This window comes from Mandrillus leucophaeus, unplaced genomic scaffold (assembly GCF_000951045.1).
Source record: "Mandrillus leucophaeus isolate KB7577 unplaced genomic scaffold, Mleu.le_1.0 Scaffold140, whole genome shotgun sequence".
In the NCBI taxonomy this organism is placed as follows: Eukaryota; Metazoa; Chordata; class Mammalia; order Primates; family Cercopithecidae; genus Mandrillus; species Mandrillus leucophaeus.
The window spans coordinates 1,472,715-1,497,473 of NW_012101366.1; the positions used below are offsets into that span (position 1 = coordinate 1,472,715).

Sequence of the window (24,759 nt, forward strand, 5' to 3'; positions counted from 1 at the left end):
AACCTAAGTAGAACTCAATGTCCTTAGTTATTCCTCAGTGAGCACATTTACTATAGTTCATAGATATATATTTCTCAGTCTGAATGGAAGTGGACATCTCAAGATGTCTATTAAAAAGAATGTTTCAGGCTGGGCAAGATGGCTCACACCCGTAATCCTGGCAACTAGGGAGGCCAAGGTTGGAGGATCACTTGAGACCAGGAGTTTGAGACTAGCCTGGGGAACATGGCAAGACTTTGTCTCCACTAAAAATGATAATTTAAAAAAAATTAGCCAGGAATGGTGGTATATGCCTGTAATCCTAGCCACTTAGGAGGCTAAGGTGGGAGGATCACTTGAGCCCAGGAGATTGAGGCAGCAGTGAGCTATAATGGTGCCACTGCAATCCAGCCTGGGCAACAAGTGAGACCCTATCTCAAAAATAAAAATAAAATAGAGAACAAGAATGCATCATATTCATTTCATTCATTGTTTGAAAGTGAATTCAAGGGATTCAGAAAGCTAAACAGTAGTATATTAAAATGAAGTTTTGTGGAAGTGGTTTCTTCTTGACCAGTGTCTTTAATCTAAAAGCTTTTATGTGCTGAATGAAGGAATAAAGCTTTTGCTATTTTGATATTTTGAGAGCATATATATTCTACATATTATGAATATATACATTGCATTAGTCTATTGAGAACTTGCTCTGTAAGGTTTTGAAATTTTTAGCATTTGTTAACTTCAGGTAAACTTTTCCCAAATTAACTTAATATCTCACCATTCTGTATTTGCCTTGATTATTTTTACACCATTTCTCAGGCTAAGAATGGAAGATTTCAGTTGTTCATTTATAATGTGAGGGACTTCGTAAAATAGATTCGGAGCAGTCCCTACCTTTCCCTATTTGTGTGTTCAAAGAAAATTCATTAAAGGAAATAAAGATTTAATTAAAGGAAATGAGAAGACCTGAGTGAATTTATAGTAGTTAGTTTTGAGAGGGATGCACAGATAATGGAGCTACCTAAAACTTGCCTGTTGGTGATGTTAAGACCTTCACTGCATTAGTTGCTTGTCCTTAGATTTCAATGATTTACAGAAAAAGTGGGTACAAATATGAACTAAATACAAACTAGTTCCAAAAGCTCATAACATTTCAGTTTTGGTCAGTGATGACTATGAAGCCTAAAGAAATTGCACACTCTCATGTCTTTCTCTTCTCGCAAGTTGCAACAGGAACTTCTAGCCATAAAACAGCAACAAGAACTCCTAGAAAAGGAGCAGAAACTGGAGCAGCAGAGGCAAGAACAGGAAGTAGAGAGGCATCGCAGAGAACAGCAGCTTCCTCCTCTCAGAGGCAAAGATAGAGGACGAGAAAGTAAGAGGCACCAGGGTAAACGATGGACTCTCTTTCCTCATCGTTAGCTGATCATTATTCAGAACAAAACCTGATAAAGAGTGCAGTTAGACTCATCAAAATTGTCTGTGTTTAATTAAAAGCATAGATTACAGACCCAACTGTGAGGTTTTGACATTTACATACCAGCTCACATCATTGAGTCTGCAGAGCATCTCAAGAAGCAAACATAGCATTATCTGGCAAAGTTGCTAATTTCTGTTGTTTTGAACCTTAAAAATAATGTAATGCTAAAGCAGTCTAATATATGCCATCTTGTTTAATAATCAGCTTGTATCTATATCTCCTGACTATGCCTTCCTTACTCCCGGCCAAGTAATAATTGCTGTCTAAGTAAAGCCTTGCCTCCATTTAGTTTTGGCATACTCAAACTTTGAGAAGATTTAAGGCAATAACACATGCAAAAGAACTATCCACAAGAGGGAGACAGATCCAAATAATTCCCCGGTATTAGGTCAGTTCAAAATCAGGTCGTAGCAAGGTTTAAAATTTGATGACTTGAAGTGGAATTGTCAGCAATATTTATTTGTTTAATGCTCAAAGGGTTTTTTTTTAAACTAAGGTTTTCAAACTAGCAACTCAGAAAAGATCATTTTAATGTGTTTAAGGGATTTAATATGGATCTAATCCCTTAAGATAACTTGATTATTAAAATACAGGGTTTTATTCCTCTGCAGTATTTTTTAAACGTAAAAAAATTGATTTTGGGAATTCCCTTTCTGCAAAAGTAATTAAAGAAATAGCTGAAGTCTTTTGAAAATTTGCAGTTTAAGTAGTATTTATAAAGCATTACTGTACTATTTTCTAAAGCATATTTGGACTGTGGTTTCTTCTTTTAATAGGAAAACTTTATATGCTGTGACCAGCGATTTTACTTCTTAATCTTTGTTAAATATTCTAGAGGCATGAGAGAACAAAACTCACCATCAACATCTGTTTCTCTGTGTGTGTGTGTGTGTGTGTGTGTGTGTGTGTGTGTGTTTCAGGGGCAGTGGCAAGTACAGAAGTAAAGCAGAAGCTTCAAGAATTCCTATTGAGTAAATCAGCAACAAAAGACACTCCAACTAATGGAAAAAATCATTCCGTGAGCCGCCATCCCAAGCTCTGGTACACGTATGTTCAGTGTTTGGCTGTTTTCATTCCCGGGGTAAAGAACACAGGTTCTGTATTTAGCTGACCTGGGCACAAATCCTTAGCCTGCCATTTCTCAGCTGTCTGGCTGTGGGCAAGTTCCTTGGATTCTCAAAGGATCAGTTTCCTTCTCCATAAAAAGAGGAAAATAATAGTGCATGCCCTCTAGGGTTGCTGGGACGGTCCTATGAAATAATGTGGTAAAGTATATAACAGAGAGAAGTGCTAAATAAATGGTAGCATTTATCAACTAGAGGGCAAGGAAGTATATACGTTCTTTGATGAATGAATAACTGACAAATGTGAGGTGGGCATAGATGTTTGTATTTTGCATTTTTCCATTCTCAGCTGGTGCATCTGATATCTATATAGTAATTTCAAAAGATTTGGCAGATTGTGATTTTATTACACTTGACTTGGTGTAAGATGGAGGTCAGCTATTTTCAAAAGTCTAGTAGAATTTTGTCTCAAATGAAGAAAAAAGGAAGGAAGAAAGGAAGATAAGGGAGGATAGGGAAGGGAAGAAGGAAGGTTGCTAAATAAATAACTCTAAGTCTTCAGTGAATAGTTTACGCCTGCCTACCTTACCTCATTTCTTCCCAGACAGCAAAATAATAGCTTGGCTTCTGACACACAACCCGACAACATAATACATTGTGGTATTATGGTTTTTATGGAACCATATTTCCGTAAGTCCAATACACAAATATTTCAATAAAATATGGAGGATGTGGTGATTTTAAAACTCAGGGCAAAGAACTGATAGGCAAATTATATATGGATAATAGACTAATAGATAATAGTTTCATTTCTTTCTTAAAAGTGTTTACCAAATGACCATAGAATTTTACACTTACATATTTTTCAATCCCTCACACCATTAAAGATAGAAATAGTACTTGATTACTCTGTTATATTAATACTGTAAGCATCCTGGGAGTTCTATTTAAAGAGTTAATGTACTTATAAGCCTATTTTATAGGTATCTGCCCTTCTCTACATCCCCAAACAGGTAGCAGACAGATACCATAATGTTTTATAAATACTTTTGAATGATTTTCATAATTTCTATCATGTATATCTGTTGACATGAAAAACAAATCTCTGAAGAACAATTTCAGATATTCAATCAATATCACAAATTATTTAAAAAGAAACACGATTTTATTACCTAAAACTACACACATGATTTATAGCTAAATCATAATTCAAAATTAAAGTCTGTTCTAAAGAAAGATAGTAGCATTTTTAAATGAGGAACAGCTACATGCAAAGAATTTGTTGGTTAAGTTCATTAGCTGTTCTCTTAGGTAATATTAAGCATAGCTCTCACATGTTACTTGGCAATATTTACCTCGTTTTTATGGAATTGAGCCTCAGTAGAGTCCAACTTCAGATAACCACAAATGATTAATTTATAGAATCTGAGTTTAATACCTTTTTTGCCAGTTACAGCTAGATGAAATATCCTTAAACCAATAAAGTCTCTAAAATGTATGCTTTAAACAAATAATAATGGTAGAACAATCATTGTGATGGTGGCACTATGTCCTGTTCATTGTTTTCGTTACGTATATAATTATAGATATTTATATCTACTATATAGTCAATGTTCAGTCCTATAAACTATTCTCTAGCAGCACAATTGCATTTCTTAGATTGTATTCACCCAGGAAAAAGAAAACATTTTTAAAAATCGGTTTCATATTAAAGAATATGATTCCCATTCTTTACTACTGAAAGTGACACGGAAGTCAGAAGATGGGAGTCCGCCGGCAAAATCCTGTCTTTTCAATCAAAAAGACTACTCTCATGTACTCACATGTACTATTTAGCAATTTTTTAAAATGAAGTCCTTGCATATGTTTATTTTTACCTTGATTGTTTTATACTATTGACTAAAAAGGATTGAGATGATTACTTTTCCCCTAAGATGGCTCTTAAGAGAGCATAGGCAACAATCTCAAATTGTCAAAAGCTCAGACTCTTGATAAATTACTTTAGCGAAGCAAACTTTTCTATGTGACTGTATGACCAAGCACATGGTGGACATCCTTAGGAACCCTGCATCATTCAATAGCATACTGCTACAGTGAACTTGGTTACGTGAGGCTGTGGTTTGTATACACTAAGGAGAAAGAGCATAAACATAGCTCATGAGGCACGTGTATAGCATGCACAGCTGATTATTGCTGACCGACATGCAGTAAAAACTACTGAGTAAATAGTGAAACTTCCTTCTCTTTTCTAGGGCTGCCCACCACACATCATTGGATCAAAGCTCTCCACCCCTTAGTGGAACGTCTCCGTCCTACAAGTATACATTACCAGGAGCACAAGATGCAAAGGATGATTTCCCCCTTCGAAAAACTGGTAAGTTGGTTTAACAAGAACTCTGTTTGCTCTTCTGTAACACACCTGTAAGTTACATTTTGCCACACCTCTAGAAGAAAGTCAAAGGATTTGAATCATAGGTAATATACCTCCCCACTCCTGCCCCCAGCATCAGCAAACATGCTCATAAGCACGTGCACATGCACACACATACCCTACTTATTTCTATATCAGTTGATTCACAATATAATCAAAATACCTCTTTTTCAATTTAAAAGTTCATTGTATTTTAATTTTAGCCAAATTATTTTCTTATTAGGAATAAATAAAAATAAAAATTTGATATCTCAGAAAACCTAACACTTCTCTATTAGATAGGGCCTCTGTAACATCTTTCATTGACCTGTTTTTCTGCCGTATCTCAACCATTTACCACAAAAATTAGAACAATAAAGTTTAATTTTTCTGACAAATATTTTACAAACCTTAAATTTTCATTGTTTTCGTGGTGAAAGCAGTGAAGGCCGAAGCTACCTTCTGAGTAAGTGACGTGCCTTATATCTCGTGGATTATAATAGAACTCAGAGTGAAATTATAGCTGATAATCTCATGTAGTTATGTTAACATTTATATAGGGGAAATAGCACAATGAAGCTTTCATGTAGAATTTAGTAAACAGTTCTGTGGCTCTAAGGATTGTGTTTGTTGTTCCGTCTTCGTCTCCTTTCTGAGCATTCTGATATATATATATTTAATGTCTTATATGTGCCTACTGCTATAATAAATGTTTAAACTTTAACTAGATACATGTATAAATAGCATTTGTGTACATTCTATTCTAAATCTCATGTTGTTTGCCAAATATAGTTATTTAGAGACAGTAGTAAATTTAAAAATGTTTATCTCCACAACTGATCTGAAAAGGTATTCATATAAGATAGGTTGGTCTATTGTATTTGACTCAGATCTACTTGAAGAAGTATAGATTTATTTATTTTATATAAGTGCAGAGTGAAAATGATTTCAAATAATTACATTCATTTTCCCAAGCAATTTTGAGTAATTAAAATGAATATAGATTGTAAAAACACATGCCGAAGCTATTTTCTGTCATATCATTTACCTGTAGCATGATGAAGATTTAAAAATAAAATCAATTATGAATTAGAATTTATTATTGGCCATCTAGCATATATTGTAGGCACTAGGAAATGATCTTTAACTATTGCAGAACAACCTGTGGCTTTTTAATTTAAATAACCCAAAGATTTTTGCATTTCTACTAAAAGATGGTAAGTATTATGAAATACTTCAGTAGAAGGCTATTCAAAGACAAAGATAATTGAGTTTTATGTATTGCATCAGAATTTCACACTATTATCTATAAATCAGAGTGTCTTATAAATAAACTTTTCTAGGATAAAAGCAAGAAAGCAAAAAGTGAACCTCTATGTTATTTCTAAAACATGAGTATAGTTTATGAAAAGTGATCCATAAAGGACATGAGTTTTAGAATGTGGGGACTTTGATCTGCAGGCTTGACATTTATTTGTGAGTAGCATGAGTAGGAGCTATTTACTGAGATTATGTAGATACTACCCCAGGTCTTAGGGAAGTGACTGACATTCAAGAGTCCAAGGAGTTACTAAAAGGAAAGAAAAATATGGATTCCCCTTATGGCAGGAGGTTACTGATGAGTGATACAGTTACATTCACAGAGAAAGACTTCTATCCTGCTGAGCGCAGAGCCTTTGAATATATCCTTACCACTGGGAGATTGAAAACTGACTGCAGAACTGATACTGACTTTGAAAAGAAGTGGCATTTGGGAACATTAAGCACCCAGAGAGAAAATCTGATATTTTTAATACTTAAGGAGAAGTACTAAAAACCCATACTTTGTGTCCCACTGTTGCCATGCAAACAGCTTAAGGTTTTTCCTCTGTGAAGAATAAATAACAAGCTGTTAATTTATTCTCATAGATTTTCCCAATCCACAACACAATTTAAAAAGAAATCCTTCTCAGGATATATATCTTACAAACCCTATTTAAATTTGCACAAATATGCAAGACATTTTCTGTGCCTTATTATGTGCTATATAATAATAGTGAAAAATCCCTGGTCTTTTCTAGAGGTATTTTTTCTGTATTTGATCAGTATTTCATGTTTCTTCCTTTTATGTTGAAAATCTGATATTTATGAAGTATCTGGCTGTTGATCTATAAAACTAAACATTTTCAAGCATTGTAGCAATGAAGTTCTTGAACAGCCATTAATACTTTAATATCTCTATAGGGGTTTCAAAATATTCCTTAATTCAATTCCAATTGCCTGTTTAAGAAAAGTAAGATATAATTAAATACAGATGTTTTCTACACTCTATCTAAAATACTTAGAGATGCCCTTCATTAATTACAAAATAGGTGGAACACTTTCAGCTTTTATAAATATAATCCATTTTGTATATTTCCAATTCCATTGTGAGAAAATTTAGACATATAGTTGCACTAAAAGAAGAACACTGAAATGTTGTCAAATAATAATTTTGACTTCAACGTTTATTGTATTTCAGTGACTCAAAAGTCTTTACAATCTAAGTGAACAATAAAATTTTACCATAATAAAACGTATGTGATGACTGGGGAAACTGTTTAAGATAGTTTGTGTAAAGCTACATCATACTAAATGAAATCTAGAATAGTGTCGTTGATCATAGAGTGTAAACACCAGCACAGCTACTGTAGAGTGATGCTTTGTTATTAGAGCCAGATTCTAAACCTCTCTTGTCTGCTTGGATTTCACTGAACTCAATCTTAGAGTTAAAAGAAGTTGTTAAATGAGTGTATTCTATCGTTTGATCTATGTATGATACTATTTTAGTTTCTTTTTAAATCTACATCAGCAATATGTATTAGCAAGCAAGATTTATGAAAGTAAAACTGGAATCAGAGTTAGAAAAGTCCTAATGGTCTTACATTGATTGAGGTAGCCCTAGGATGTCCCTTAAGCAGTGAGCACAATTTGAAACCTCTCTTGACCTTTTAGGACCTTCCCCAGACAGTGATAACCCAGGAACAGTTAACTACAGAAACCTCATTTGCCTGCAGAAATCTGACCTTTGTCATGCAAAGTGAACCTTTACTTCCTTCCCCTCAGGACAATCATAGTTGCTCCTAGAATTTGGGCATTTTAGAAACATGGAATTATATTAAGAGTTGGCTCTAACCATGCCCATTCCAATTCACTTTTCTTTAAAATGTAAGAATGGAGTGTCTTCTCCTCCGGCCCCTGGTTTTGAAGTGGAAAATAGCATAATTGTTTTTAATTTTTATATGCATTGCCCACACTTAAAATAGTACTTCCTTCTAGAATTATACATTGTAATTCGTTTTGTTCTATAACACAAGGATGTGTTGATATGAAAATTTGGAATATTTTACTAAACTTATACTTCGGCTGAAAATGGTATCGTTGCTGTAGTAGATGACTTTATTGTTTTTATATAGTAAACTGCTGAACTGATGATAAACTATCAAGTAGGGAAAGGAAGTTTTGGAAATAGTACATATTTCCTGGCAGTTTGGAAATGGTACATATTTCTCACAGAGATTCTACATATGTGGTGATTTTGAACTGACCTTCAAAACCATTTGATTGGATTCTGTTCCAGTGAGTGTGTGCATGTGTTTCATAAAATATCGCGATAAAAATTTCTAGAAGTTTTATGCTCCATTATATTATTGAGGTTTTACCCAATGAACTTTGCCTTTCTTTGAATATTACAGTCTTTCCATTTAATACTTCTGAACAAAGTGAGTTGGCTGGCTAGATTAACCTCTTAAAGTGCACAAGCCATATAAAGCTTGGCTTGGGCTAATAAGAGACTTTTCCAGCCCCACTGAAATATTTATTTTAATGGTCAGCAACACTAGAATAAGACTCAAAGATGGAAAGAGTCCAAACATAAGTGAAGGTTTTGGAAGGCCAGTATCATTTTCCACACTGAGTAAACTGCAAAGAAGGCAGAGATGAGATATGTAGCTTTGTAAATTGCCTTTTGGTATAGCAGTCAGCAGTTATGTTCTAGTACCTTGATGACCTATTCAAGTCATTATAATAAAAATTAACACAATAATTATTTTTAATGGTTTAGAATGTCTCTTCCTCTCTCTCTCCCTCATTCTGTGTCTTTCAGAATACACTAGTGCATGTGTGCATTGTATACGTGAACATTATACACATTTCTGCAAATACATCATTAAGATGGCTTAGGCTTATAATGATATTTGCTCAAAATCTTATTCAAGATTGACAAACACTGGAGCATTTTTATATATCTTAGTACTCTATCTTGGTTACATTGTTTTGACTAAACTTGTTTAAAATTATTGAAATAAACTTCTTTTAATGAATCTTATACTCATTTTCTCAGAATTGAGAAGTAATATGGCCATTGTAATTCAGGCTTTGAAGCTACACATACCACTTGAAAATTTGGGTCCTCAATCTTGAGTAATTAATTTAACCTCTCTAGGCCACGATTCCCTCATCTGTCAATTGAGGATAATAATCGCACTTGATTTGCACAGTTATTTTTAGAATTCAATTAAATAATGCATGTAAAGCACTTAGGATCATACCTAGGATTTAAGGAGTGCTTACTCTTGACTGTATGTTTGTAGTTGATAAGGAAATTTTATTTATTTCTATTATACCAAAACTAAATCTCTTTTTTGTAGAAGGTCTTTTTAATGTCTTACATTCTTCTACCTTTATTAATAAAACAACTAAACTAAGAAAAAAGTGAGCAATATTTTCTTTTTAAGCTATGGGCAACTCGCAAGGCTATTGTCAAAATGAAGGTAAAGTTATTTGCTAATTTTGCATATTCTCTGGCATTTCAGAGCTCACTATGGTATCCAAAGAAGCAGCAGGCTGCATGCCTATAGTCCTGGTGACTCAGGAGTCTGAGGAGGGAGGATTGCTTGGCCCAGGAATTTGAGTCCAACCTGGGCAACATAGGGAGACCCTGTCTCTTAAAAAATAAAATAAAAAAGGGAACAGCAGGCTTGTTTTTGTTGTTCATTGTAGGAGGAAGTCTGATTGATGTTCTGCACTCACTAGGGCCAGAGTTTTAATTTCTGCTATTAATTTCATTTTAAAATTAGCAGACTTTAGTTTTAAGAAAAGTTTTATATTTGCAGAAAAATCAAACAGATATTGTTGAGTTCCCCTATTGTTGCCTCCTCCTAACCCCTAGGTTTCTGCTTTTTAAATATCTTGCATCAGTGTGGTACATTTGTTGCAATTAAAGAACAACTATTGATACATTACTGTTAATGCAGTCCATAGTTTATATTAAGGTTTACTCTGTGTTGTAAGATTCTATGAGATTTAACAAATGCATCATATCATGTCATATATTCACCATTACAGAACAATATAGAATAGTTTTACCACCCTAAAAATCTCCTGTGTCCCACCTATTCGTCCTTCCCCCACCCAACCTTTGGTAACCGCTAATTTTTTTATTGTCTCTGTAGTTTAGCCTTCTGCAGAATGTCATAAAGCTACAATATGTGGCCTTTTCAAACTGGCTTCTTTTATTTGGCAATATGCATTTAAGATTCTTCCATGTATTTTGGTAGCTTGAAGCTTTTTTTGTTACTGAATAATATTCCATTGTATGGCTGAACCACTGTTTATCCATTTACCTCTTGAAGGACATTTTTGTTGCTTCCAAATTTTGGGGATTATGAATAAGATGCTATAAACATTCACATGCAGTCTTTGTATGGACATGTTTTCAACTCAATGGGATAAATACCTAGGACTACATTAACTGGATTATATGGTAAGACTTGATGTTAAAAAAAGAACAACAAACAACAAAAAACTGTCAAACTGTCTTCCAAAATGGCTGTACCATTTTGCTTGCCCACCAGCAATACAACAGAGTTCCTGTTGCTCTACATACTTGTTAGCACTTTGTATTTTCAGTTTTTTTTTCCAATTTTAGCCATTCTAATAGGTATGTAGTGGTTTCTCATTGCAGTTTTAATTTGTAATTCCGTAATGAGAAGTGGTGCTGAGCATCTTTTCATATGTCATTTGCTATCTCTATATCATCTTTGGGGATGTCTTTTTAGATATTTTACATTTTTAAAATTGTGTTGTTATATTATTGAGATTTAATAATTATTTGTGTATTTTGGGCACAAATTCTTTATTTGCTATTTGTCTTACAAATATTTTTCCTCAATCGGTGGTTTATCTTTTAATTCTTGTATCATTGTCTTTCACAGAGCAGAAGATTCTAATTTTATTAAACATCAGTATTTCCTTTCACGGACCATGCTTTTAGTTTTATATCCAAAAATTTGTTGCCAAACCCAGGGTTAACTAGATTTTTTCCTATGTTTTCTTCTAGAAGTTTTACAATATTTCATTTAGATCTATAATTCATTTTGAGTTACTTTCAATGAAAAGGATAAGGTCCTTGTCTAGATTCATTGTTTTGCATATCGATATCCAATTTTGCTGACAACATTTGTTGAAGAGACTATCATCCTTTCTCCAAAGAATTGTCTTAGCTCCTTTGTCAAAGATCAGTTGACTATATTTGTGTAGGTTTATTTCTGTACTCTCTATTCTATTTCACTTGTCTACTTGTCTATTCTTTTGCCAATACCACACTGTCCTGATTACTGTAACTTCATAGTAATTCTACAAGTAGGGTACTTTCAGTCCTCTTAACTCTTCTTCCATATTGTGTGGGCTATCCTGAGTCTTTTCCCTCTGGGTATAAGCTTTAGAATCTGTTTGTTGATAACCACGAAATAACTTACTGGGATTTTGTTTTGTTTCGTTTTGAGAAAGGGTCTCACTCTGTCTCCCAGGCTGCAGTGCAGTTGTGCAGTCTCCTGGGCTCAAGTGATCTCCCCGCCTCAGCCTCCTGAGTAGCTTGGGAGCATAGGCACATACCAACACGCCTGGCTAATTTTTGTATTTTTTGTAGAGATAGGGTTTTGCTATATTGACCAAGTTACTTACTGGGATTTAAACTGGGATTATGCTGCATCTAAAGATCAAGGTGAGAATAGTCATCTGAACAATACTGAGTTTCTCTATCCATGAATATGAATAAATCTTTTATTTAGATTTTCTTTGATTTCTTTCATCAAAGTTTTCTAGTTTTTCTCATTTACATCCTTTACATAATTTATTAGATTTATACTTTCCTAATTTTTTTGGTATTAATGTAAATGTTACTGTGTTTTAAATTTCAAATTCAAATGGTTCGTTGCTGGCACGTAGGAAAGCAGTTGACTTTTGTATATTAACTTTCTATCTTGCAAATTGGTGTAACAGCTTATTCATTGCCGGAGCTTTTTGTTGTTATTGATTCTTTGGGATTTTCTCCATAGACGATGTGATTTGTGGACAAAAACTTTACTTTATTTCTTCATTCCCAATCTGTATGCCTTTTTTTTTTTTCTCTCTTTTTTATGTCTTATTGCACTAGCTAGGACATTCAAAATGATGTTGAGATGTCGAGTAGGAGAAGTAAAAGGGGACATCCTTATCTTGTTCCCAATGTCAGGGGAAAACATTTTGTTTCTCACCATCAAGTGGGATATTAGCTGTTGATTTTGTGTTTGTGTTGTCAAATTCAAGAGTTCCCTCTATTCCTAATTTTCTGAGAGTCCTCACAAATTATGTTGAGTTTTGTCAAGTCCCTTTTCTGTATCAACTGATACAATCATACGATTTTTAAAAAAGCCATTTGATGTAATGGTTTACATTAGCCAATTTTCAAATAGTGAACCAGTCTCATATACCAGAAAATCCTACTAGCTTGTGTTGTACAACACTTTTTGTACATCATTGGATTTGATTTGCTAGTATTTTGTGGAAGATTTTTAAATATATATTCAGGAGAGATAATTGATCGATGCCTATCTATTCCTATATAACGTCTATATCTGATTTTGGCAGTATGGTAATGCTGTCCTCATAGAATGAGTTAGTAAGTAGTCCTATTTTCTGGAAGAGGTTAGAGTATTGATACCATTTACACTTTAAGTATTTGGTAAAATTTACTAGTGAAACCATTTGGACCTGGTGCTTTATTTTTTGGAAGGTTATTAATTATTGCTTCATTCTCTTCCATTAGATATAGGCCTATTTAGATTATCTCTTTCTCCACATGTGAGTTTTAGTAATTTGTGTTTTTCAAATAATTCATTCATTTGAGTTTTCAAACTTATTAGTAGAGAGTTATTCATAATATTGCTTTATTATCCTTTTAACATCCACAGCATCAATAGCTATGATATGACCCTCTTTTATTTCTGATATTAGTTACTGGTTTCTTCTCTCTTACGTCTTTTTTCCTGACAGTCTGACTGTAGTTTCATCAGTTGATCTTTGAAAGGACCAGTTTTTTGTTTTGTTGAGTTTTCTCTATTGATTTCGTGGTTATAATCATTTTGATTTTCCTGTTAATTTTTACTTTTTTTTCTGCCTACTTTAAGCTTAGATTGTTATTTTTCCTCTATTTTTTTAAAGTGGAAGCTCAGATTATTCAATTTTTGTCTTTTCTTCTAATATATACACAATGCTATAAATTTGCCTCTAGGCACTGCTTTTACAGCATCCCATAGATTTTGATATGTTGTATTTTCATTTTCATTTAGTTGAAAATATTTTGAAATTTATCCTGAGAGTTCTTCTTTAAGTCATGTTTTATTTAGCGTTATATTATTTAATCTCTAATTACTTGAGTATTTGCTAGCTGTCTTTCTGTTATTTATTTTAAGCTTTCTGTTATTGATTTCTATTGTGGCCTGATTATGTACTGCATACACATTCTGTTCCTTTAGATTTGTTGAAGTACATCTTATGCCTCAGAATATATTCTGTTTTGGTCAGAAGTACTAAAGTCTCCAACCATAATAGGTTTGTCTGTTTGTCCTTCCAGTTCTGACAGGTTTTGCTTATGTATTTTGATGTGACATTATTAGGAGCATACATATTAAGGATTGTTATATCTTCTTGGAGAACTGACGGTTTTATCAATATGTAACAAACACCCCTTTTATCTTCAGTAATCTTCTTTGCTTTGAAATCTGCTCTGTCTGAAATTAATATAGCTTTTCCAACATCCTTCTGTTTAGTGTGAACATGTTATATCTTTCTCCATTGCTTACTTTTGATGTGTGACTTATATTTAAAGAGGGTTTCTTTTAGGCAATATGTAGTTAGGTCTTGTTTTTTAAATTTACTGACAGCCTCTCTTTGTGTATTGAGGCAATTCACATTTAAAATGATTATTAATATAGTTAGATTAATACCTACAATGTTTGTAACTGGTTTTTTCATTATATTTACTTGTTTTTTAAAAATGTTCACTTCTTTCTCTGACTCCTCTGGTGTTGAGAACTTCATATAATTCAATGCTCTCTACTCTCTAAACATATCAATTGTTCCTCTTTAAAAAATATGTTTCAGTGGTTTCTCTAGAGTTTGATAAATACGTTTATAGTGAATCCATGTCCACTTTCAAATAACAGTATACCACTTTACAGGTAATGTAGGTACCTTATAAAAGTGTATTTCTAATCTCTCCATTTTATTCTTTATATTGCTGTTATTTATTTCTGTTTTCCAAAAGCTACAATTATCCAGTATTTTGTTCCTATTATTATTGTGCACAGTTAACTATTAGATCAATTGATAATGAAGATAAAAGATTTTCTTTTTCTTTCATATGCTCCTTCCTTTATATAGATCTGACTTTCTGACCTATATCCTTTTCCTCCTCGCTGGAAAACTTTTAACATTTCTTGTATGGCAGGCCTACAGGCAATAAATGTCCTTAGTTTTTATTTGTCCAAGAAAGTGCTTTATTTCTCCTTCTTGTCTGGGATAATTTGTGTTCTTTTTTAAAATTTTTTTGGCAACATTTTGTACTTCACTATACTTTCTTTTTTATTCTACAGCTTATGACAGGACATCTTATCTAATTCTTATCCTTGTTGCTCAATAGATAAGGTTTTTTTCTTTTTTTCTATGGTTTCTTTGAAGATCTCTTTATCTTTTATCTTCTGCAATTTGAACATGATATGCCGAGATGTTGAGTTTTGGTATTTATATTGCTTCATATTCTCTGAGATTCCTGTATGTATGGATTGGTGTCTGGATTAATTTTGGATAATTCCCAGCCATTATTATGTCAAATATTTATTCTTTCTTTCTTGTTATTTTGCTATTCCCATTAGGAATATGTTATACCTTTTGCAATTTTCTTAGAGTTTTGGGGAATTCTGTTCCATTTAAAATTTTTTTTTTCCTTTCTTTCTAGGAAGTTTCTATTGACATATCTTCAAAGTTATTGATTCCTTCCTTAGCTGTGTCCAGTCTACTGATGAGCTCATTAAGACTTTTTTTAAAAATTATTTCTACTACTGTGCTTTTGATCTCCAGCATTCTCTTTTCAATCTTTCCTAGTTTCCATCTCTCTGTTTACATTATCCATCTGTTGTTGCCAGTTGCCAACTTTCCATTAGAACCCTTAACATATTACTCTTAGTTCCTTTAAGTTCCCTTTCTGTTAATTCCAATATCTGTGTCATAACTGAGTCTGGTCTGATGTTTGCTTTGTCTCTTCAGATTATTTTTCTTGCCTTTTAGGATGCTTTATAATTTTTTGTTAAAAGCTTGACGTGATATATTGGACAATATAAATTGAGTAATTTTGGTGTGAGGTTTTATGTTAATCTGATTGGAGCTGGGCTTTGTTTAATATCTGTTGTAGTGATAAATGTGAGAGTCTTCAGTTTCCTCTAGTTTCCTTTGATTTTTTTCATTCTCCTATTGCTTTGGGGTTTCCCTAAGAGCTCCTTCTCAAATAGAATTTGTGTCCTGCAGCTCCCTCAGTTTTAATTCACTATTATAATAGCAGAACCTGGTTGATGTGGTGGTAAGGTGTTGGACAGGAGAAATGTTCTATAACCTTATGACTAAATTTCATTTTTTTAAGTGGGCCTGAGTTTGTGTGCTGTGATCCCTTGAACTACTTCTTAGGCTGTTTCCTCCCCTTAAGTAAGATAGGAAAGCTAGAGGAGGCTGAGATTTACTAGTTGCCTTTTCTCTTGGGTCAGATAAGACTCTGTGAAATATTTTCCCTTGGAGAGTAGGCTTTCGTTTATGAAGAATCCTTTGTGTGTATTTCAAAATTGTTACTTTTTCATTAGACAAGTATTACAAAATGGTTACTTTTCTTCCCTCTCCCACTACTACTCCCTACCTTCACTTAAACAGAAAGGGATTTTTTCTCATATATTCACTGAGAGAAACTGGTTGGGTTCCTGGAAGTAAAACCCATGAAAATGTAGTATTCCTCTGAGATGGGGCCCCTGGATTTTTTTTTTTTTTTTTTTTTTAACAGAATTTTGCTCTGTCACCCAGGCTGGAGTGCAGTGGCATGATCTCAGCTCACTGCAAGCTCCACCTCCAGGGTTCATGCTATTCTCCTGCCTCAGCCTCCCGAGTAGCTGGGACTACAGGCGCCCACCACCACTCCTGGCTAATTTTTTTGTATTTTTAGTAGAGATGGGATTTCACCACGTTAGCCAGGATGGTCTCCATCTCCTGACCTCGTGATCCACCCACCTCGGCCTCCCAAAGTGCTGGGATTACAGGAGTGAGCCACTGCACCCAGCTGCCCCTGGAGTTTTTAACTCTCAAGCTGGTTCACATTCAGCCTCCAGCAATTCATGCCTTCAACAACTCATTAAAGTTACCATTTAAATATTTATTTGTTACTGACTCCAGTGGCTTTTGCTCCCTGTAAGCTGAGCTCAGCTGTGATTTTCTGTATTTTCCTGTTTCTCCAGATTTTAGCATGCAATTTGCCCTGAAACCTTAATTCTCTGATAGATCTAAGAAAATAATCTTAAATTTTATTTTGTTCAGCTTTTTACTTGTGGTGAGGTTGGGAGTGAAGATTCCCCAGTTCTTCACATGTTGAAAATGAAACCAGAAGACTACCACTTACTTTTAAATCTGTAAAGGATTAAGAATACTTTTTAAAACTCAACTTTTTCATTTTTTGAGGTGACAGATTCATATTTGAGCAATATTATTCTTAAAAATTAATGATTATATTTTTTTGGAAGATTAACATCAGTGCCCAGCTTGCTCATGATTAACAAGTCCATGTGCTAAAAACTGAGAGAGAGAAAATTAGGTTGAAATTATTTTATTTTAAGTCACATTTTGTAAGCAAGACTTGGGAATTATGAGGACTTTTTGTCGATTTTTATGTTACTGTTTTCATAACATTAAACCATTTAGTAAGGTATGAAAATCAAACCAATTTTTAACCCTTATCAAATGAGAAAAATTTAGCTTCTTTTCAAAATAAGATTCACTTTTAAAATAATATTATTTTACTAAATAATAATTTACTTTTTAATAGTCTTTTTGATGTAATCATTTAGATTATGAAAAGTTAGCAATTTTAAAAGAACATATTTAGTTGATTTTAAGATGCTCACTTTTTAAACAAACATCTGAAATCTGAATTGCTCTAATGGATATTTATAGTTTAGCAGTGCTTTCTGGTGGCAGGGAGTTAGTGGTATACAAGGTAATTGTAAATGTTGTAATTGATTAATTACTGTAGTATTTATCCAACAATTAAATGGTCCAGAATACTAAGATTCCTCATGACAAAGAAATAATATAAATTTATAATTTATACTTTTTTATTTTAAAATAACAAACATAGTATAAATCAATAATCCTAAAAATTTTTGATGAAAAAGTTAAGTATGTTAGTTTTGAATCAGTGAACAAAATGATTTAAATTTCACAGTTCAGTAAGTGAGAAGCTGGTTTCATTGATTGCATATGCAATTTATATGAAAGTAGTTGGGGCTAAGAGCAAGTATCAAATGACAATTGTGTGATAATGAATCAGCCTTGAAAGAACTTCGAAAATGTAACTCAAATATTTTACTTGCGGAAAAGCTAATGTAGCCTGGAAAGACAAAGCATGGAAAATAATTTCATGGCTTGGCATTAGATGAACAAGGCTGAGAATTCTAGCTTGGCACTGTTGATAGCTGTGTGACCTGCACATAGTGCAGATTTCTCTGAGCCTCAGTTTCTTCAAATGGCAAATATGGAAAAATTTGCCTTCCAGTGTTATTGTAAGAAAAAATATACTGCCCAGCACAGTGCCTGACATAAGTCTCAGCACATATTGCCAGTATGAATTATTAAGAATAATAGTATAGAATTAATGGTAGGAAATATTAGTAGTAGCCATATAATGTAATTATTGAAGAATTAGAATGACAAAAGGAGACTTAATTTTTAGCCTTAACCCTGTCACTAATACCTGACTATGAGTATAGTGCTTCATGATGTTAGATTTCAGTTTTTTCAATTAAGTGCAAATGGACCAGATGATTCCTAAGATTGTATATGAAACTAAGAAGGAGATATATAATTGTGTTTCATAAGGAGGTGTGATAAAAATATATTAATGATTTGAAGAATGTATAAGAAATAAATGACCGTGCTTTTGCACAGTTGTATCTCAAATTAATCATAATTGGTAACTATAGAAAAGTCTAATGACATATTTTTCACTCCTCATAAAATGCTCATTTAGAACAGGCAGGACATTTTAGATAAGATTGGAATGAGAAATTGGCAAAAAATAATAATTAAGACTTTAAAAGCATTTAACCATCTGTTGTATAATCATGAGACTGATTGAAAAATGATTCCTAATTTATAATATTCACAACTATTGAACTGAGAACACTAAGGAAATATTTCATGCAAATATATGCATTTGTATGTCTTTAGACTTACCTAATGAAGTAAATTAAGAGATATAAAATAAATGATGAAACATTTAAGATCGTATTTTCCTTAAATTTTCAGCCTCTAACTCAGTTACTTTAAAATGGAAGTGTTCTTTATGGCAAAGAAATTGGAGAGAGGAGTGGGAGGGGAGGGGGACTTGGTTAAGGACTATCTTATTATTCAAAGCAGCACATAATAACAGTTTGTCATGACGTATCAGATTTTTTATCAAGTGACTTTGTTTTACTTTATGTCTACCAGCCTCCTCTTTTGTAGAATTATTTGCTTTTTATCCTCTTATTTTCATTTTAATATTCATATTGATTCCTCCATTATTTTCCACATATTCACATACAAGATAAATTCAAAAGGTATTTTTCATAGAACTTTATTCTGACACTTCCCTTATCTGTATTCTCATATCATTGTAATTTTTGCTATAAAAGCTGGTAATTTTGTTAATTATGAGATATTAAATTTTATAATGTTGTTTTTATCCTGTTCATCTCAATTAGATGATAAAAATGTCTATAAAGATAATGCTTGTAACATCTTCCTTCTTTATTTGACAAACCACACTTTGTGCTGGGCCTAGACATAAATATTAAATAAACCAGAATAAGTAAAAAAAAGATTTCTGACATTAAGGAGCTCACAGTCTTCACAGTGAGGCACATATAATAGGTTCTTAATAGGTTGACTGATACTTTATTTAATTCAGCAGTTGAACAGTTGAACCACCTTACTTCTTGAGGAACTACTATTTCATATTTTCAGATTATAGGCATTCTTGAATGAAAGCAAAATCCAAGCCACCCAAGGAATATAGCTGGGAAAAGGCATTAAGATGTTACTTTTATTTTAAGTTGTAAGCCTTCAGTATCTTTATTTCAAAATGGGTATTTTAATGTCATTATATATATTTTAAAGTAGGTAACACAGAAGTAATGAAGAGAAATTCTTGGAGAAAATGTATTAGCCTATTGTAGCTGTACATATGTGATTCTTTGAAAATAGCATAGACCAGCACTGCCAAATATAATTTGATGGAAGAGTTCTATATTGGCATTGTTCAATTCAGTAGCCACTAGCTGCATGTTGCTACTTGAAATTGAACACTTGAAATGTGGCTAGTATGACTTAGGAGCTAAATTTTTGCTAACTAATTTGTTAGCTCATAACTAATTTTGTAAACTAATTCATCTGAATTTAAGTTTAAAATGCCACCTGTGTTTAGTGACTATCATGTAGTACAGCACAAGTATACACCAAGACAAGCACATGTGTGGCATAAGCATCATGATGAAACCCTTCCAGTGTCCAAGACAGAGTTTACTAACCAGTCACAGCAAACTCTTCCCTCCGAGTTTGAACACAAGCCTTAGTAAAAGCATTCTAAGTCACATCACCTAAAGAAGATCTAATGTCTAAGCAGACTTATATTTTCAGAACTCATTAATTTTTAAGAAGCAAGAACCAAATACAAATTAGTTTGCTTTAAAAAGTGGGAGGTGTTTGGAGGGAGTCATTTAAATGAATTTTCCTATTGTCCAGGTGCTTAGATAATGTTATGAATTCAGTGTGTTTAAACTTTGTTATTAGAAGTATGAGTTCCAGTCTTGCCTTTTCTGGTGCAGTAATGCTCCCTCCAAATTCTGACGACGATAACCCAGAGCAAGCCTAGGCTCGCCTCTTCACAGTTTAACAACAATGGCAAAAACAAGCACTCTTTCCTTGGTCATTCTGATAAATTCCCAGGACCATCTCATTCGAACAGCTTATCTCACTTGCCCCTTACAGAAGTTTAGATGGAGTTTGCAGTTTACCTCTCAAATAACCTGGACTGAGAGCAAAACCCTAACCAGCATTCATCCATCTAATGGGCAGCTTTGATGTGTAAAATTTTCTGTTTATAGAGTTTTGTGTGGATTTTCACAAATGCACTTGGCCTTTCCTCAGTGGACTTTTCAAATCTAAATTGTCTACCCTTTCTTCAAAAGCCATTTTAAGCACTTCAACTCAAAGGAAACTTTTCCCAGTCCTCTATGTTTTCTGCCCCAAAACAGTGATGTTAAAATCTTACAATTCGGTTCTTTAATTTGCCTTTGCTGCTATTCTATTCCCATGTACACATTGCGCCTCCATAATAATCAAGTTTACTCAGAAACAGGATTTGTGTTTTATTTTGGGGGCCTCAACAGTGCAGATAATATATATTCTTTTCTGTTACATTCTTTCCTGTTTATTTTAAAACTGCTGCTAACAACACAATAGAGTCATGTCAAATCCTTCATTTTTGAAACATTATAATAGGTGATCATGTAAGATTTATGAGATGAATGCTGTATTTTCCAGAGAAATGCATTGAGACCTTTGTAATGTAAATCATGTTTGGAGAATAAAGAATGTAATAGCAAGAAGAGCATAATAATTTATTACATGATAATGATGTTTTACCTGCTTTAGACACCACACTGTGTTTTTCCATAGTAAAACACTGATAAGGGAGCAGCAAATTATTTTGGGGTATTATTTGGTCAGGAATAAATAAGTAATCAATGGATTCTAGATCACAACTAGCAAGAATAATATACATTTGTTCAATAATAATTTTGAAGAAAATTAATGTTAACAGACTTATATAGTAGAATAGATAACTTTGGTCACTATGTGCTAGATCCATTTTAGACATCTTACCTATATCTTATTAACGCCATACAATAATCCTAGAAGTAGATATTGTTATTTCTCACCAGTTTCATAGATGAGAGAACACAGAAAGGTTTACTAACTTTCCTCAGTTCTCATTTTCTTTATTATGGCAGTATGTACAATGCCAGGTTTGAGGACAGTGAGTTTTATTTCAGAATCTAGTCTCTTAACCCTTACCACCTATTCTTTGAACAAGAATAAGTTATATCTATTATCATTGAAAATGGCAATTTTGCTAAAATTAAAATACCATGTTGCATCTATTCTAATAAAAGTAGTGACTTACAACAATTTAGGTTTTGTCATTTCTAAGTTAACTTCAGTCCAATGATGAATAAAGTTCAAAATCCTTTTAGAAATAGCATATGTTTGGTATATTCTTTTAAAAACAATGATGAGAGATATTTTTAATGGAAAACAAATTATTTAAAACCAAAGATTGATGTTTTCTTCCTGCATCTAAATATTTAACAAGTTTTTCAAATAATAAACTATTTCAAAAGTAAAATCTATTTCAAGTTGGGCTTTCCAAATATGTTTGCCATAAACAAACTTTCAGAACGAATTTGCTGATTATTGACAGAATTCTGAGAAATTGTAAATGTGATAGTAGTGCCAAAATGTGTTAATTTGCTAATTCTATAAAGGAAAATACTATTTTTCAAATCTCCTAGATTTCTTAAGGAAGATAGATAAACTTATAGGCCCATAAATAATAGACATACTTTAATTATATGTGTTTAAATATTCCATATAGAGGCTATTACAAATTATCATTCATTTGTAGTACAGTTATAAGAAAAAAAGAATATGTCTCCAGTTTTTATGAAATGTTTTTTAAAGACACATCGATTGTGTTTGCCATTACCACTACATATACATATGTAGAAAATCATTTCCCTTTGAATTTATTACTAGGATAATATTTATCTTTTTTAAGAATTAATATACTTATTGTTATTACAGTGATGTTATGAGTCCTCTAGAAGTGAAAGATGACTGTCAGATAGAGAGGGAATGGGGAAGGGCAGAGGATATGCATGTTAATATTAGAGAATTAGAGAACTGAGAAGTCTCACTGAGGACTCCAGGGTAGGAAAAGAAGATGAGTAGACAAAGAATTCAGTGATGAAGAACTCTGTGATACAGAAGGCAGGAAGTGGAATAAAATGTTGGCTATTTCATAGATAAGCATTGGAAACATCTTAATTCCTTTCTCTTGTTTAAAATAAATAAATTAGATAATCCAGAGGTGGTATTGAGTAAATCCTAGAGATGAATGACCTGAGACCACAGGAAAATATTTAATCAGAAAGAGAATGGAGAAGCTGCCACATGAAGAAAGACCATGACTGTTAAGGTCTCATCTCTTTTTTAAGGGGCAGATACTAAGAGGAGAATGTGAAAGACAAAAATCAGGAAGTTTATGTTTATAGAAAGTTTTTGAGTTTTAAAACTAGATATGTTAAAGTTTGAAACTTTAGGCTGACTAGCAGGAAATAATTTTTATATTTTGTTGGAAGAAATTATATTAAAGTGTATAGTCTAAGGAGTTGTACATGTTTATAATTAGATATATAAATATACCTAATAATTAGATATATTTAAATATTATTTTATATATATTAAATATATAAAGTAATTATAATTATTTTTATAATAGACTTAATAATATATATATCTTTATATATAAGTATAATAGATATATTTATAATAGACTGAATACAGTCAGTCTGTTACTTCATAGAATAAAGATTAGAAGGGACTGAATATATCGGGAAGAACAGTCTATTAGTTTTGTCTTTTTTTTTTAGAGTTTCATTAGCAATCTTCATAGCAATCTTCTAATTCAAGCTGTTCCAAAGAAGGAGGTCGTTTTCAAAGTTGTCCCTTTTAATTTTGGGAAATGAGACAGGAGAGAAGAAAAAGGAGGAGAGCAAATTTTTACTCAGCACTTAACACTGGGCTGGAAGTTGTGGTCACTCTGAGCACATAGAGTAGATTAAGGGACATTTTTGCTTTCAAGGAGCTCAGCGTCTGATTTTAAGAGATTTTTCTCAACCACCCCTAATGTAAGCATCTTCTGAATTTTATAATGCTTACACTCAAAATCTATCCCTCTCCTAAACAATGAATTAGAAAGAAACGAAAATTCATTGAAATTTACTGCTATGTGTTGTGGCTATAATTTTTTTCTTTTTCCTTTTGTTGTCAAACTGTGAGCCTATTTTATCATTACCTATATGATTGAGTTTAGAATAACTTTTATTGAGCATTTATTCTAAAGTAGTTATTTTGCTAGGTTATGATGTTATAGAAATGTGTATCATCTGATTCAGCTTTTGGTCTCTTCTAAATCAGTGTTCTGAAACAATACCAGGGACTCCCAAATCCTGAAATCAGTACATTTTTCTCAGGCTTCCTTTTTCTCTGTGACTTTTGACCCCATTGTCCAACTCATGCTCCTTAAAATTTTAACCTCATGGGCTGCCCTTTCATTCATCTGCTTTACCTCTTTATTTTCACCACCACATCCTTTAAATATGAAGCTCGTGAAACCTGAGGTTCCTAAAGCTGCATTGTCTCTTCTGTTGTTTTAACTTTTCTATTTGAATTGTCACCATCTTAAAGACTTTGATCCTACTTGTTATTCATGCTAACCAGTAGTCGTTTCTGATGGTAGGGTTTAACCCAGCTTTCTCATCTATAAAATGAAAAGGTTGATCAGGACTGCCTTCATTCTTTTCCTCTAAGTTCTTATATTTGGGATCTAACTCCACATCTCTAAACTTCAACCCTTCCATAGACTTCAGGCTTACATTTCCAAGTTATCTTGCAACTATTTAAATGTAACAGATTTGGAAGTTGACCTTTCAATCCTCCACAACTCAAGACTTCCTACTCCTGAGTTTCTCAATTCTGCCAGTGCCTCTCTCCCAAACATGCAAACTTGACTTTTGGGTTCAGTTCTGTCTCTGTCGTCTTCTCTGTTCTTTTGTCCACTCTATCACCAAATTATGTCTTTTCCGCCACCTACTTTTTATCCTTTTTAAAGTAGAAACATCTTTTCAGATGTATTTTTTTTTCTTCCATAATGCCTAGTGTAAACCTTGCACAGAGTAAGTGCTTGGTAAATATTTGTTGAATGGAGTCTCTCTTCTTCTCTTCTTGTCTGATGCTTAGTACTTGTTAAGAAATGGTGAATCATAATTAACACCAACAAAATGTGAATCAGAGCAACATTCTCTTTTTCTTCAACCCATCTTAAGTACAACATTTTTTCTACCCATCATAAGTAC

General features: G+C 33.0%; 1 protein-coding gene across 6 annotated transcripts in view; it reads left to right on the forward strand.

Annotated features, from left to right (window-relative positions):
- HDAC9 (histone deacetylase 9) overlaps positions 1-24,759 on the forward strand; it is a 927,644-nt gene that overhangs the window by 521,849 nt on the left and 381,036 nt on the right. For 3 of the 6 annotated variants that reach the window (XM_011973895.1, XM_011973894.1, XM_011973899.1), the window contains 3 exons: positions 1,213-1,354; positions 2,380-2,506; positions 4,776-4,897. In XM_011973895.1, coding sequence (XP_011829285.1) covers positions 1,213-1,354; positions 2,380-2,506; positions 4,776-4,897 — 391 coding nt within the window. Of the gene's footprint in view, positions 1-1,203; positions 1,355-2,379; positions 2,507-4,775; positions 4,898-24,759 lie in introns of all 6 variants that reach the window. The other 3 variants (XM_011973893.1, XM_011973898.1, XM_011973897.1) reach the window with 1 other exon arrangement.